At 49.3% G+C, this 15290-nt stretch overlaps 1 protein-coding gene across 1 annotated transcript in view; it reads right to left on the bottom strand.

Moving 5' to 3' along the window:
- Positions 1-15290, bottom strand: part of LOC134983440 (zinc finger protein ZFP2-like) — a 125560-nt gene that overhangs the window by 91210 nt on the left and 19060 nt on the right. The window contains exon 6 of the mRNA XM_063949116.1: positions 8495-8849. Coding sequence (XP_063805186.1) covers positions 8495-8849 — 355 coding nt within the window. The remainder of the gene's footprint in view (positions 1-8494; positions 8850-15290) is intronic.

Raw genomic sequence — 15290 nt, 5'->3', positions numbered from 1 at the left:
CACCAGAAGTTTGCAAGATGCCCTGTCCTTGGAGATTGCAGGATTATATAGTAATGGATGCTGAAGGCACTAGAATTTTTGCAAGGGGCCCTGTTCTCCTACTCAGACGTGAACGCTCCTGAAGATACTTCCATTAGGAACCATTGGTGTGCCCTTAAGGCCATGGATCAGAAGCCAGAGAAGGCCATCATCCAAGTGCCAGGGGACAGGTAATCAGCAGGGAATGTGCAGGATTCTGAATGCTGGTTCCCATACACAAGCTCAATAAACGTATTATGGGGGTAATTCCAAGTTGATCGCAGCAGGATTTTTGATAGCAATTGGGCAAAACCATGTGCACTGCAGGGGAGGTAGATATAACATTTGCAGAGAGAGTTAGATTTGGGTGGGTTATTTTGTTTCTGTGCAGGGTAAATAATGGCTACTTTATTTCTACATTGCAATTTAGATTGCAGATTGAACACACCCCACCCAAATCTAACTCTCTCTGCGCGTTATATCTGCCTCCCAGCAGTGCACATGGTTTTGCCCAATTGCTAACAAACTTGAAGCTGCGATCAACTCAGAATTACCCCCTATATACCTAAGACGACGGTAGCAAGACTCAGATGCTGCCAACTCAGTAACAGGAGCCGCTCATTAGCCAATTCCCTGAGGCCGGCTGTTACAGGAGCATGTGGCTACATGACAGGGGCTGCGCCAGATTTTTCCTAAGCATTGTGTCACGTGGCATGAGGAACACAGAGCCTGTGCCCCAGCAAGCAGCCGCACCATGCCAGAAATAAGGAGTGGTTTATATATAGACCGGCGTGTGCTAATAGTGACACTCTCAGGGCATGTAATACCATACGCAGAGGTAATGCTAGCACACAGTATGGCTGCTGCTGACACACAGTGACATGATGTGAGGGGGGAGCAGGAGTATAATAGGGGCTGATGGATCCTGATGTACGAGATACACCAGAGAGTGTGGGGAGGAGAGTGGTCAGATCTCTGGGCTGGTAACACACAGTGACATGATGTGAGGGGGAGAACAGGAGTATAATAGGGGCTTATAGCTCCTGATGTATGAGATACACCAGAGAGTGTGGGGAGGACACTGGTCAGATCTCTGGGCTGGTAACACACAGTGATATGATGTGAGGGGGAGAGCAGGAGTATAATAGGGGCTGATGGCTCCTGATGTATGAGATACACCGGAGAGTGTGGGGAGGAGACTGGTCAGATCTCTGGGCTGGTAACACACAGTGACATGATGTGAGAGGGGAGCAGTATTATAATAGGGGCTGGTGGCTCCTGATGTATGAGATACACCAGAGAGTGTGGGGAGGAGACTGGTCAGATCTCTGGGCTGGTAACACAGTGACATGATGTGAGGGGGAGAACAGGAGTATAATAGGGGCTTATAGCTCCTGATGTATGAGATACACCGGAGAGTGTGGGGAGGAGACTGGTCAGATCTCTGGGCTGGTAACACACAGTGACATGATGTGAGAGGGGAGCAGTATTATAATAGGGGCTGGTGGCTCCTGATGTATGAGATACACCAGAGAGTGTGGGGAGGAGACTGGTCAGATCTCTGGGCTGGTAACACAGTGACATGATGTGAGGGGGAGAACAGGAGTATAATAGGGGCTTATAGCTCCTGATGTATGAGATACACCGGAGAGTGTGGGGAGGAGACTGGTCAGATCTCTGGGCTGGTAACACACAGTGACATGATGTGAGGGGGAGAGCAGGAATATAATAGGGGCTGATGGATCCTGATGTATGAGATACACCAGAGAGTGTGGGGAGGAGACTGGTCAGATCTCTGGGTTGGTAACACACAGTGATATGATGTGCGGGGGAAAGCAGGAGTATAATAGGGTCTGATGGCTCCTGATGTATGAGATACACCAGAGAGTGTGGGGAGGAGACTGGTCAGATCTCTTGGCTGGTAACACACAGTGACATGATGTGAGGGGGAGAGCAGGAGTATAATAGGGGCTGTTGGCTCCTGATGTATGAGATACACCAGAGAGTGTGGGGAGGAGACTGGTCAGATCTCTGGGCTGGTGACAAACAGTGACATGATATGAGGAGGAGAGCAGGAGTATAATAGAGGTGATGCCTCCTGAAGTATGAGATACACCAGAGAGTGTGGGGAGGAGACTGGTCAGATCTCTGGGCTGGTAACACACAGTGATATGATGTGCGGGGGAAAGCAGGAGTATAATAGGGTCTGATGGCTCCTGATGTATGAGATACACCAGAGAGTGTGGGGAGGAGACTGGTCAGATCTCTGGGCTGCTAACACAGAGTGACATGATGTGAGGGGGAGAGCAGGAGTATAATAGGGGCTGATGGCTCCTGATGTATGATATACACCAGAGAGTGTGATGAGGAGACTGGTCAGATCTCTGGGCTGGTAACACACAGTGACATGATGTGAGGGGGAGAGCAGGAGTATAATAGGGGCTGATGTCTCCTGATGTATGAGATACACCAGAAAGTGTGGGGAGGAGACTGGTGAGATCTCTGGGCTGGTGACACACAGTGACATGATGTGAGGGGGAGAGCAGAAGTATAATAGGGGCTGATGTCTCCTGATGTATGAGATACACCAGAGAGTGTGGGGAGGAGACTGGTCAGATCTGTGGGTTGGTAACACACAGTGATATGATGTGCGGGGGAAAGCAGGAGTATAATAGGGTCTGATGGCTCCTGATGTATGAGATACACCAGAGAGTGTGGGGAGGAGACTGGTCAGATCTCTTGGCTGGTAACACAAAGTGACATGATGTGAGGGGGAGAGCAGGAGTATAATAGGGGCTGTTGGCTCCTGATGTATGAGATACACCAGAGAGTGTGGGGAGGAGACTGGTCAGATCTCTGGGCTGGTAACACACAGTGATATGATGTGCGGGGGAAAGCAGGAGTATAATAGGGTCTGATGGCTCCTGATGTATGATATACACCAGAGAGTGTGATGAGGAGACTGGTCAGATCTCTGGGCTGGTAACACACAGTGACATGATGTGAGGGGGAGAGCAGGAGTATAATAGGGGCTGATGTCTCCTGATGTATGAGATACACCAGAAAGTGTGGGGAGGAGACTGGTGAGATCTCTGGGCTGGTGACACACAGTGACATGATGTGAGGGGGAGAGCAGAAGTATAATGGGGGCTGATGGCTCCTGATGTACGAGTTACACCAGAGAGTGTGGGGAGGAGACTGGTCAGATCTGTGGGTTGGTAACACACAGTGATATGATGTGCGGGGGAAAGCAGGAGTATAATAGGGTCTGATGGCTCCTGATGTATGAGATACACCAGAGAGTGTGGGGAGGAGACTGGTCAGATCTCTGGGCTGGTAACACAGTGACATGATGTGAGGGGGAGAGCAGGAGTATAATAGGGGATGATGGCTCCTGATGTATGAGATACACCAGAGAGTGTGGGGAGGAGACTGGTCAGATCTCTGGGCTGGTAACACACAGTGACATGATGTGAGGGGGAGAGCAGGAGTATAATAGGGGATGATGGCTCCTGATGTATGAGATACACCAGAGAGTGTGGGGAGGAGACTGGTAAGATCTCTGGGCTGGTAACACACAGTGACATGATGTGAGGGGGAGAGCAGGAGTATAATAGGGGCTGATGGCTCCTGATGTATGAGATAGACCAGAGAGTGTGGGGAGGAGACTGGTCAGATCTCTGGGCTGGTAACACACAGTGATATGATGTGCGGGGGAAAGCAGGAGTATAATAGGGTCTGATGGCTCCTGATGTATGAGATACACCAGAGAGTGTGGGGAGGAGACTGGTCAGATCTCTGGGCTGCTAACACAGAGTGACATGATGTGAGGGGGAGAGCAGGAGTATAATAGGGGCTGATGGCTCCTGATGTATGATATACACCAGAGAGTGTGATGAGGAGACTGGTCAGATCTCTGGGCTGGTAACACACAGTGACATGATGTGAGGGGGAGAGCAGGAGTATAATAGGGGCTGATGTCTCCTGATGTATGAGATACACCAGAAAGTGTGGGGAGGAGACTGGTGAGATCTCTGGGCTGGTGACACACAGTGACATGATGTGAGGGGGAGAGCAGAAGTATAATAGGGGCTGTTGTCTCCTGATGTATGAGATACACCAGAGAGTGTGGGGAGGAGACTGGTCAGATCTGTGGGTTGGTAACACACAGTGATATGATGTGCGGGGGAAAGCAGGAGTATAATAGGGTCTGATGGCTCCTGATGTATGAGATACACCAGAGAGTGTGGGGAGGAGACTGGTCAGATCTCTTGGCTGGTAACACAAAGTGACATGATGTGAGGGGGAGAGCAGGAGTATAATAGGGGCTGTTGGCTCCTGATGTATGAGATACACCAGAGAGTGTGGGGAGGAGACTGGTCAGATCTCTGGGCTGGTGACAAACAGTGACATGATATGAGGAGGAGAGCAGGAGTATAATAGAGGTGATGCCTCCTGAAGTATGAGATACACCAGAGAGTGTGGGGAGGAGACTGGTCAGATCTCTGGGCTGGTAACACACAGTGATATGATGTGCGGGGGAAAGCAGGAGTATAATAGGGTCTGATGGCTCCTGATGTATGAGATACACCAGAGAGTGTGGGGAGGAGACTGGTCAGATCTCTGGGCTGCTAACACAGAGTGACATGATGTGAGGGGGAGAGCAGGAGTATAATAGGGGCTGATGGCTCCTGATGTATGATATACACCAGAGAGTGTGATGAGGAGACTGGTCAGATCTCTGGGCTGGTAACACACAGTGACATGATGTGAGGGGGAGAGCAGGAGTATAATAGGGGCTGATGTCTCCTGATGTATGAGATACACCAGAAAGTGTGGGGAGGAGACTGGTGAGATCTCTGGGCTGGTGACACACAGTGACATGATGTGAGGGGGAGAGCAGAAGTATAATAGGGGCTGATGGATCCTGATGTATGAGATACACCAGAGAGTGTGGGGAGGAGACTGGTCAGATCTGTGGGTTGGTAACACACAGTGATATGATGTGCGGGGGAAAGCAGGAGTATAATAGGGTCTGATGGCTCCTGATGTATGAGATACACCAGAGAGTGTGGGGAGGAGACTGGTCAGATCTCTGGGCTGGTAACACAGTGACATGATGTGAGGGGGAGAGCAGGAGTATAATAGGGGATGATGGCTCCTGATGTATGAGATACACCAGAGAGTGTGGGGAGGAGACTGGTCAGATCTCTGGGCTGGTAACACACAGTGACATGATGTGAGGAGGAGAGCAGGCGTATAATAGAGGTGATGCCTCCTGAAGTATGAGATACACCAGAGAGTGTGGGGAGGAGACTGGTCAGATCTCTGGGCTGGTAACACACAGTGACATGATGTGAGGGGGAGAGCAGAAGTATAATGGGGGCTGATGGCTCCTGATGTACGAGTTACACCAGAGAGTGTGGGGAGGAGACTGGTCAGATCTGTGGGTTGGTAACACACAGTGATATGATGTGCGGGGGAAAGCAGGAGTATAATAGGGTCTGATGGCTCCTGATGTATGAGATACACCAGAGAGTGTGGGGAGGAGACTGGTCAGATCTCTGGGCTGGTAACACAGTGACATGATGTGAGGGGGAGAGCAGGAGTATAATAGGGGATGATGGCTCCTGATGTATGAGATACACCAGAGAGTGTGGGGAGGAGACTGGTCAGATCTCTGGGCTGGTAACACACAGTGACATGATGTGAGGGGGAGAGCAGGAGTATAATAGGGGATGATGGCTCCTGATGTATGAGATACACCAGAGAGTGTGGGGAGGAGACTGGTAAGATCTCTGGGCTGGTAACACACAGTGACATGATGTGAGGGGGAGAGCAGGAGTATAATAGGGGCTGATGGCTCCTGATGTATGAGATACACCAGAGAGTGTGGGGAGGAGACTGGTCAGAACTCTGGACTGGTAACACACAGTGACATGATGTGAGGAGGAGAGCAGGAGTATAATAGGGGATGATGGCTCCTGATGTATGAGATACACCAGAGAGTGTGGGGAGGAGACTGGTCAGATCTCTGGGCAGGTAACACACAGTGACATGATGTGAGGGGGAGAGCAGGAGTATAATAGAGGTGATGCCTCCTGAAGTATGAGATAGACCAGAGAGTGTGGGGAGGAGACTGGTCAGATCTCTGGGCTGGTAACACACAGTGATATGATGTGCGGGGGAAAGCAGGAGTATAATAGGGTCTGATGGCTCCTGATGTATGAGATACACCAGAGAGTGTGGGGAGGAGACTGGTCAGATCTCTGGGCTGCTAACACAGAGTGACATGATGTGAGGGGGAGAGCAGGAGTATAATAGGGGCTGATGGCTCCTGATGTATGATATACACCAGAGAGTGTGATGAGGAGACTGGTCAGATCTCTGGGCTGGTAACACACAGTGACATGATGTGAGGGGGAGAGCAGGAGTATAATAGGGGCTGATGTCTCCTGATGTATGAGATACACCAGAAAGTGTGGGGAGGAGACTGGTGAGATCTCTGGGCTGGTGACACACAGTGACATGATGTGAGGGGGAGAGCAGAAGTATAATAGGGGCTGTTGTCTCCTGATGTATGAGATACACCAGAGAGTGTGGGGAGGAGACTGGTCAGATCTGTGGGTTGGTAACACACAGTGATATGATGTGCGGGGGAAAGCAGGAGTATAATAGGGTCTGATGGCTCCTGATGTATGAGATACACCAGAGAGTGTGGGGAGGAGACTGGTCAGATCTCTTGGCTGGTAACACAAAGTGACATGATGTGAGGGGGAGAGCAGGAGTATAATAGGGGCTGTTGGCTCCTGATGTATGAGATACACCAGAGAGTGTGGGGAGGAGACTGGTCAGATCTCTGGGCTGGTGACAAACAGTGACATGATATGAGGAGGAGAGCAGGAGTATAATAGAGGTGATGCCTCCTGAAGTATGAGATACACCAGAGAGTGTGGGGAGGAGACTGGTCAGATCTCTGGGCTGGTAACACACAGTGATATGATGTGCGGGGGAAAGCAGGAGTATAATAGGGTCTGATGGCTCCTGATGTATGAGATACACCAGAGAGTGTGGGGAGGAGACTGGTCAGATCTCTGGGCTGCTAACACAGAGTGACATGATGTGAGGGGGAGAGCAGGAGTATAATAGGGGCTGATGGCTCCTGATGTATGATATACACCAGAGAGTGTGATGAGGAGACTGGTCAGATCTCTGGGCTGGTAACACACAGTGACATGATGTGAGGGGGAGAGCAGGAGTATAATAGGGGCTGATGTCTCCTGATGTATGAGATACACCAGAAAGTGTGGGGAGGAGACTGGTGAGATCTCTGGGCTGGTGACACACAGTGACATGATGTGAGGGGGAGAGCAGAAGTATAATAGGGGCTGATGGATCCTGATGTATGAGATACACCAGAGAGTGTGGGGAGGAGACTGGTCAGATCTGTGGGTTGGTAACACACAGTGATATGATGTGCGGGGGAAAGCAGGAGTATAATAGGGTCTGATGGCTCCTGATGTATGAGATACACCAGAGAGTGTGGGGAGGAGACTGGTCAGATCTCTGGGCTGGTAACACAGTGACATGATGTGAGGGGGAGAGCAGGAGTATAATAGGGGATGATGGCTCCTGATGTATGAGATACACCAGAGAGTGTGGGGAGGAGACTGGTCAGATCTCTGGGCTGGTAACACACAGTGACATGATGTGAGGGGGAGAGCAGGAGTATAATAGGGGATGATGGCTCCTGATGTATGAGATACACCAGAGAGTGTGGGGAGGAGACTGGTAAGATCTCTGGGCTGGTAACACACAGTGACATGATGTGAGGGGGAGAGCAGGAGTATAATAGGGGCTGATGGCTCCTGATGTATGAGATACACCAGAGAGTGTGGGGAGGAGACTGGTCAGAACTCTGGACTGGTAACACACAGTGACATGATGTGAGGAGGAGAGCAGGAGTATAATAGGGAATGATGGCTCCTGATGTATGAGATACACCAGAGAGTGTGGGGAGGAGACTGGTCAGATCTCTGGGCAGGTAACACACAGTGACATGATGTGAGGGGGAGAGCAGGAGTATAATAGGGGCTGATGTCTCCTGATGTATGAGATACACCAGAGAGTGTGGGGAGGAGACTGGTCAGATCGCTGGGCTGGTAACACACACTGCCATGATGTGAGGGGGAGAGCAGGAGTATAATAGGGGCTGATGTCTCCTGATGTATGAGATACACCAGAGAATGTGGGGAGGAGACTGGTCAGATATCTGGGATGGTAACACACAGTGACATGATGTGAGGGGGAAAGCAGGAGTATAATAGGGGCTGATGGCTCCTGACTCTCTCACTGGGAAAATACATATTCCACATTAGTTTGTACTGACAGAGGAGGGTGTAGGATAAGCGATTGCTGTAGTGACTGAGGAAGGAGAATATGTGACTCTTTTATGTAATAAGGGTTTATTACTCACCTGTGCTGATATCTGTAGGATTCTCCTCCTTCTTACACTGCTGATCACCCCTCACATACGTCTCTTCTTCTCCTTCTATATCTTCTGCCTTTATATCAGTCACATACGTCTCTTCTTCTCCCTCTATATCTTCTGCCTTCATATCAGTCACATACGTCTCTTCTTCTCTCTCTATATCTTCTGCCTTTATATCAGTCACATACGTCTCTTCTTCTCCCTCTATATCTTCTGCCTTTATATCAGTCACATAGATCTCTTCTTGTCCCTCTATATCTTCTGTCTTTATATCAGTCACATAGATCTCTTCTTCTCCCTCTGTATCTATGACTTTAATATTATTTAATTGGGCTTCACCCTATGTAAACCATTAATAAAAGATTGTAAAAATAAGATTTTACTCACCGGTAAATCTATTTCTCGTAGTCCGTAGTGGATGCTGGGAACTCCGTAAGGACCATGGGGAATAGCGGCTCCGCAGGAGACTGGGCACAACTAAAGAAAGCTTTAGGACTACCTGGTGTGCACTGGCTCCTCCCACTATGACCCTCCTCCAGACCTCAGTTAGGATACTGTGCCTGGAAGAGCTGACACAATAAGGAAGGATTTTGAATACCGGGTAAGACTCATACCAGCCACACCAATCACACCGTATAACTCGTGATACTATACCCAGTTAACAGTATGAAATATAACTGAGCCTCTCAACAAATGGCTCACAACAATAACCCTTTAGTTAGGCAATAACTATATACAAGTACTGCAGACAATCCGCACTTGGGATGGGCGCCCAGCATCCACTACGGACTACGAGAAATAGATTTACCGGTGAGTAAAATCTTATTTTCTCTGACGTCCTAGTGGATGCTGGGAACTCCGTAAGGACCATGGGGATTATACCAAAGCTCCCAAACGGGCGGGAGAGTGCGGATGACTCTGTAGCACCGAATGAGAGACTCACGGTCCTCCTCAGCCAGGGTATCAAATTTGTAGAATTTTGCAAACGTGTTTGACCCTGACCAAGTAGCAGCTCGGCAAAGTTGTAAAGCCGAGACCCCTCGGGCAGCCGCCCAAGAAGAGCCCCCCTTCCTCGTGGAACGGGCTTTTACAGATTTAGGATGCTGCAGTCCAGCCGCAGAATGCGCCAGCTGAATTGTGCTACAAATCCAGCGAGCAATAGTCTGCTTTGAAGCAGGAGCACCCACCTTGTCGGGTGCATACAGAATAAACAGCGAGTCAGTTTTTCTGACTCCAGCCGTCCTGGAAACATAAGTTTTCAAGGCCCTGACTACGTCCAGTAACTTGGAATCCTCCAAGTCCTTAGTAGCCGCAGGCACCACAATAGGGTGGTTCAAATGAAAAGCTGATACCACCTTAGGGAGGAATTTGGGACGAGTCCGCAATTCTGCCCTATCAACATGAAAAATCAGATAAGGGCTTTTACATGATAAAACCACCAATTCTGACACACGCCTGGCCGAAGCCAAGGCCAACAGCATGACCACTTTCCACGTGAGATATTTTAAATCCACGGTTTTGAGTGGCTCAAACCAATGTGACTTTAGGAAACCCAACACCACGTTGAGATCCCAAAGTGCCACTGGAGGCACAAAAGGGGGGCTGAATATGCAGCACTACGTTGACAAATGTCTGAACTTCAGGCAGAGAAGCCAGTTCTTTCTGGAAGAAAATCGACAGAGTAGAGATCTGTACCTTAATGGAACCCAATTTTAGGCCCATAGGCACTCCTGCCTGTAGGAAGTGCAGAAATCGACCCAGCTGAAATTCCTCTGTTGGGGCCTTCCTGGCCTCGCACCACGCAACATATTTTCGCCATATGCGGTGATAGTGTTTTGCAGTTACTGTCAGGAATCGGCGCTCTGCTACGTCTCACCTACCAGCGCGCTGGTGTGCAGGCCTCCGGAGGTCATGCCCCCAGTTGCGGCTGCATGTGTGTATGGACCGCAAGCGTCATCTTCCGCCTTGCTGAGTACCTCTGAGTCTGGTCCTATGTACATTCTGCTGTGTGCCGGCGTCCTGCCTGTGAGGTCGTTGCCATGACTCCTGCACTCAGCTGATCCAGGTGTGCAATCCAGCACTGTGTCTCCACCCAGAGTTCAGTGACCAATCACTGCAGAGCCATGGGTATAACTCCCAGTCCGTGGCTCACTCACATTGCCTCAGACAACGAGTCACATACGGTGCGCCTTGTTCTCCGGACTCCTGTGTTCCTGTTTCCAGCGATTCCCCGTGGTTACCTCCTGTCATCTCATCTCACTACAGCTCTCCTGTTTTCTTCAGACTTCATCCACAGCCAGTTACCAGCTCATCAAGCAGTAAGAGACTCTCCTCAGGTGTTGCATTCATTATTACCTGTGCACTGCTAATTGCATACCATCTGTGCATCTCTGCAAGTATATCACCTCATTGCATAGAGACTGTCTCCTGCTTGGGCCTAGTGTGGCCATATGGACTTTGTTATACAGAAACTGTGTGTTTTACAAGTCTTACCGGAGTTCTGTTTATTTCATTTACATTCAGCATCAAGTCACTTTATATTTCTGTTGCAAGAGACTTTTCAGTTGTTTCGGATTCAGTTACCAATCACTGTTACTTTATTGCCTGGTTTCAGTTTGTCATTCACTGCTATACCATTCACTCTGTGATCCCTGTGTAATAAACATCAGCGCTTATGCGCCGGACTTTCATATTGCCTCCCCGCTTTGTACATCGCACCAACACTGACCCACTAGTGCCCCCGCCGGGGACAGACAAACCCAGAGACCTGACAGTTTGTCTGAGGCCATGGACTCGGACGGTGGTCAGAGTGTGGGGTCAGGGACACTCCAAGGCTTAGTGTCACGACTAGATGGTCAAGAGGCTGCGCAGCAGCAGATTATACAATTTCTGCAAGAAATGTCTTCTCGTCTAGATACTCTGCAACAGTCATTTCCAACTTCAGTTTCTTCAGTGTCCTCATCAGTTTCTGCTCCTGTTCCTAGTTCCACAGTTTCTAGCTCTCCAGTTGCTCCTGTTCCAATGTCTCACATCCATCTACCTACTCCAAGTAAATTTGATGGTAATGCTAAGATGTGTCGTGGATTTTTGAATCAATGCGAGGTTCATTTTGAGTTGCAACCACAGAACTTTCCAACACCTAGAACAAAGGTTGCTTATATTGTTTCTCTTTTAGCTGGCTCTGCCCTGAACTGGGTCTCTCCGCTGTGGGAGCGAGCAGATGCTTTGTTGAACAACTATACAGAGTTTGTTGCCACATTCCGACACATCTTTGACGAACCTGGGCGTACGACCTCTGCTTCTTCAGACCTCCTTCAGATCCGCCAGGGAACACGTACTGTGGGTCAGTACGTTATCCAGTTCCAGACATTGGCATCGGAGGTAAAGTGGAACAACCAGGCATTGGTTGCCGCCTTCTGGCATGGTCTCTCTGACCGCATAAAGGATGAGTTGACTACCCGAGACTTGCCAGAGCAACTGGAAGCTCTAATTTCCCTATGCGTCAAGTTGGATCTACGTTTACGCGAGCGAGCCTGTGAACGCTCTCGAGGTGATCTTCGCAAGCACCGAGCTATGTCTCCTGTACAGTCTCTACCTATTATTGCTGATGAACCCATGCAGGTAAACAAGTTTCGTTTAACACCTGAGGAGCGGTCCAGAAGATTAAAGGAAAGACTGTGTCTCTATTGTGCTGCTGCTGGTCATCTGATTGGTTCCTGTCCTGCTCGGTCGGGATACGCCAGAGGAGGAGTCAAGTTAGGGACCTTGAGTAAAGCTCCTTCTTTTCAAGACCTTACACTACCTGTCACTTTGGAAATGCCAGATGGACTCCAGTCTCTGTCCGCCTTAGTGGATTGTGGTGCTGCTGGGAATTTTATCACACAAGCTGCAGTGGATAGACTTCATCTCCCAGTGTCTAAACTGTGTCGTCCAGTATATCTCACTGCCGTGGACGGAAGCCGTATTCCTGAAGGTTCCATCATTCAGCAAACCAAGCCAGTGGTTCTGGGAGTAGGCTTCCTGCATTCCGAGCTTATTGAGTTCCTGGTTATACCTAAAGCTGGCTATGAGATCGTACTGGGTATGCCTTGGCTTCAATTGCACAATCCGCAATTTGACTGGTCTACACTACAGTTAACAGCATGGAGTTCCCCTTGTCATCAGTCATGTCTGGCTCAAGTACTTCCAATCAAGTCTTCAAGTGTAAAGTCTCAGTCTGGCCTTCCGGAGGCCTATCAGGAATTCACTGACGTCTTCAGTGAGAAAGCAGCGGATGTCTTGCCTCCCCATCGAGAGTGGGATTGTCCCATTGATTTGGTTCCAGGGAGCAAGCTGCCTAGAGGGCGTACATACCCTCTTTCAGTTCCAGAGACCCAAGCAATGAGTGTATACATTAAAGAAAATTTACAGAAAGGGTTCATCCGTCCATCCTCTTCCCCAGCTGGTGCTGGATTCTTCTTCGTCAAGAAGAAAGATGGAGGACTTCGTCCCTGTATCGATTATCGGGGTTTAAATGACATCACGATTAAAAATAGCTACCCGTTACCTCTCATCACAGAGTTGTTCGACAGAGTTAGAGGTGCGTCCATCTTCACGAAACTGGATCTTCGCGGGGCTTATAATCTTATCAGGATTCGAAGTGGTGATGAGTGGAAAACCGCCTTCAATACTCGTGACGGCCACTATGAATATATGTGTGGTAGTTTACCTCGATTGTTACGATTCCTGTACTCCAGACTGGAGAAGATCTTATGGCAGAGATCTGAGTACAGGAATGAAATACAGGTTGTGGGAGCTGGAGAGCCTAGTAACCCCTGGCGCCCTAACTCCGTTGTCTCGCCCGTGTTATCAGAAATCCCCTGCGAGACTATGGTTGCTTGAGCCCATGGCAGCCGCGTTCGAAGGGCGGATTATGTCTGCCCAACCCCGATGCCCCCGCAGGTCTTAATGGGAGACAAGGGGAAGTCCGAGACAGGGTGATAACAAGGGGCCCTCTGACTAAGCAACCAAGCCAGGGGTTACAAGCTAACTAAACTAAATCAAAAGGTATGTGCGGACTAGCCGCCAGGGAAAAGGACAACCAAAGATCCACGGATCCGACACTCCTATCCGGCACCGCTGGACACCAGAGTGGATCTTGTGGAAGCGGAATCCTCCGCAAAGCTCCAGAACTCAAAATAAACACAATAATAAATAGTAGCGGACAAGCCGCAACACACGGCTGCGCCGCGACTCACGAACGCCACCAGATGTTAAAGGTGCTCGATCAGACTCCAGGAACAGATGGTAACTTCCGAGTACAGGATCACTGAGAACAGGAACAAACGAACAGACCGGGACTGGGAACTCTCTCTGCAGCAGAATCAGGCAAACAGGAAGCTATCACCGGCGTCTGTGAGGAGTCCTGGGAGTGCTTTTAACAGAGAGTCTTCCAATCAGCTGTTTGGAGGCTGATTGGATTAAATGCCATGCAGCTGACAAGCTGCATGGCCAGGGAAACAGATGAGTGATAATTACAACATGCCGTGCAGCTGCATGCTACACAGCCAGGAAACCAGTGATGATATAAACTTAGACCCAGCAACGGGGAACACGATCCGACAGTGGCGTCCCCGTTGCTAGGCGCCGGCCGCACTGACGAGCGGACCCTCGGCGCCTAACAGTACCCCCCCCTTGAGGAGGGGTCAAGGAACCCCTAAATCCGGGTTTCTGAGGAAATTCTTGAAAAAATGCCCTTTTGAGCCTTGGGGCATGAAGGTCCTCATCTAGGACCCACGACCTTTCCTCAGGACCATAACCTCTCCAATGCACCAAAAAATAAAGCCGACCCCGGGACAACTTGGAATCGAGAACCTTCTCAACCACGAACTCCTGCTGACCCTGTACATTAACTGGTGATCTCCCCTGAGGTTTTTTACGAGGAAATCTGCTAGATGAAACATATAGTTTGAGCAAAGAGCAATGGAAGGTATTTCCGATCCGTAACGTTTTTGGTAGCTGTAACCGGAAAGCAACTGGATTGACTTTTTTGATAATGAGAAATGGTCCAATAAATCTAGGACCCAATCTGGCTGAGGTTTGTCGAAGTTTGATATTGCGAGTCGACAGCCACACCCTGTCTCCTACTCTAAAAGTGCACGGCCGCCGGAACCTGTCCGAAAAATCTTTTTCCCTGAAAGCTGCTTTTCTGAGAGCTATGTGCACTTTTTTCCAAATAAGTTTAAGATGAGAGGTCAGGGCCAGAGAGGAGACAGAGGAATGTTGGAAAAATGAATTAGCTCTGGGGTGGAAACCAAAAACTGCAAAAAATGGAGACACATTGGTGGAGGAATGACAGGCATTATTATAAGCAAACTCTGCCAATGGAAGAAACTCAGACCAGTCATTTTGGAGTTTGGCCGAGTACAAACGCAAATATTGTTTTAAGGATTGGTTCACTCGCTCAGTCTGTCCATTTGATTGTGGATGATAACCGGAGGTTAATGATAATTTCATTTTTAACGAAGCACAAAAAGACTTCCAAAACTGTGCAATGAATTGTGGACCCCTGTCAGAAACAATATCAGTGGGTAACCCATGGAGTCTGAAAACATGACGGAGGAACAAGACTGCCAATCCCTGGGCAGATGGCAATCGGGGAAGACCAATAAAATGAGCCATCTTACTAAAACGGTCCACTACCACCCATATGACTGTGCATCCAGCTGACAGAGGGAGATCCACCACAAAATCCATGGAGATATGCGACCATGGTCTAAGGGGAACATTCAATGGCATAAGT

This window comes from Pseudophryne corroboree, assembly GCF_028390025.1.
Source record: "Pseudophryne corroboree isolate aPseCor3 chromosome 3 unlocalized genomic scaffold, aPseCor3.hap2 SUPER_3_unloc_15, whole genome shotgun sequence".
Taxonomy (NCBI): domain Eukaryota; kingdom Metazoa; phylum Chordata; class Amphibia; order Anura; family Myobatrachidae; genus Pseudophryne; species Pseudophryne corroboree.
Note: the sequence above shows the minus strand (reverse complement) of the source record. Positions and strands in the feature narration are given on the sequence as shown.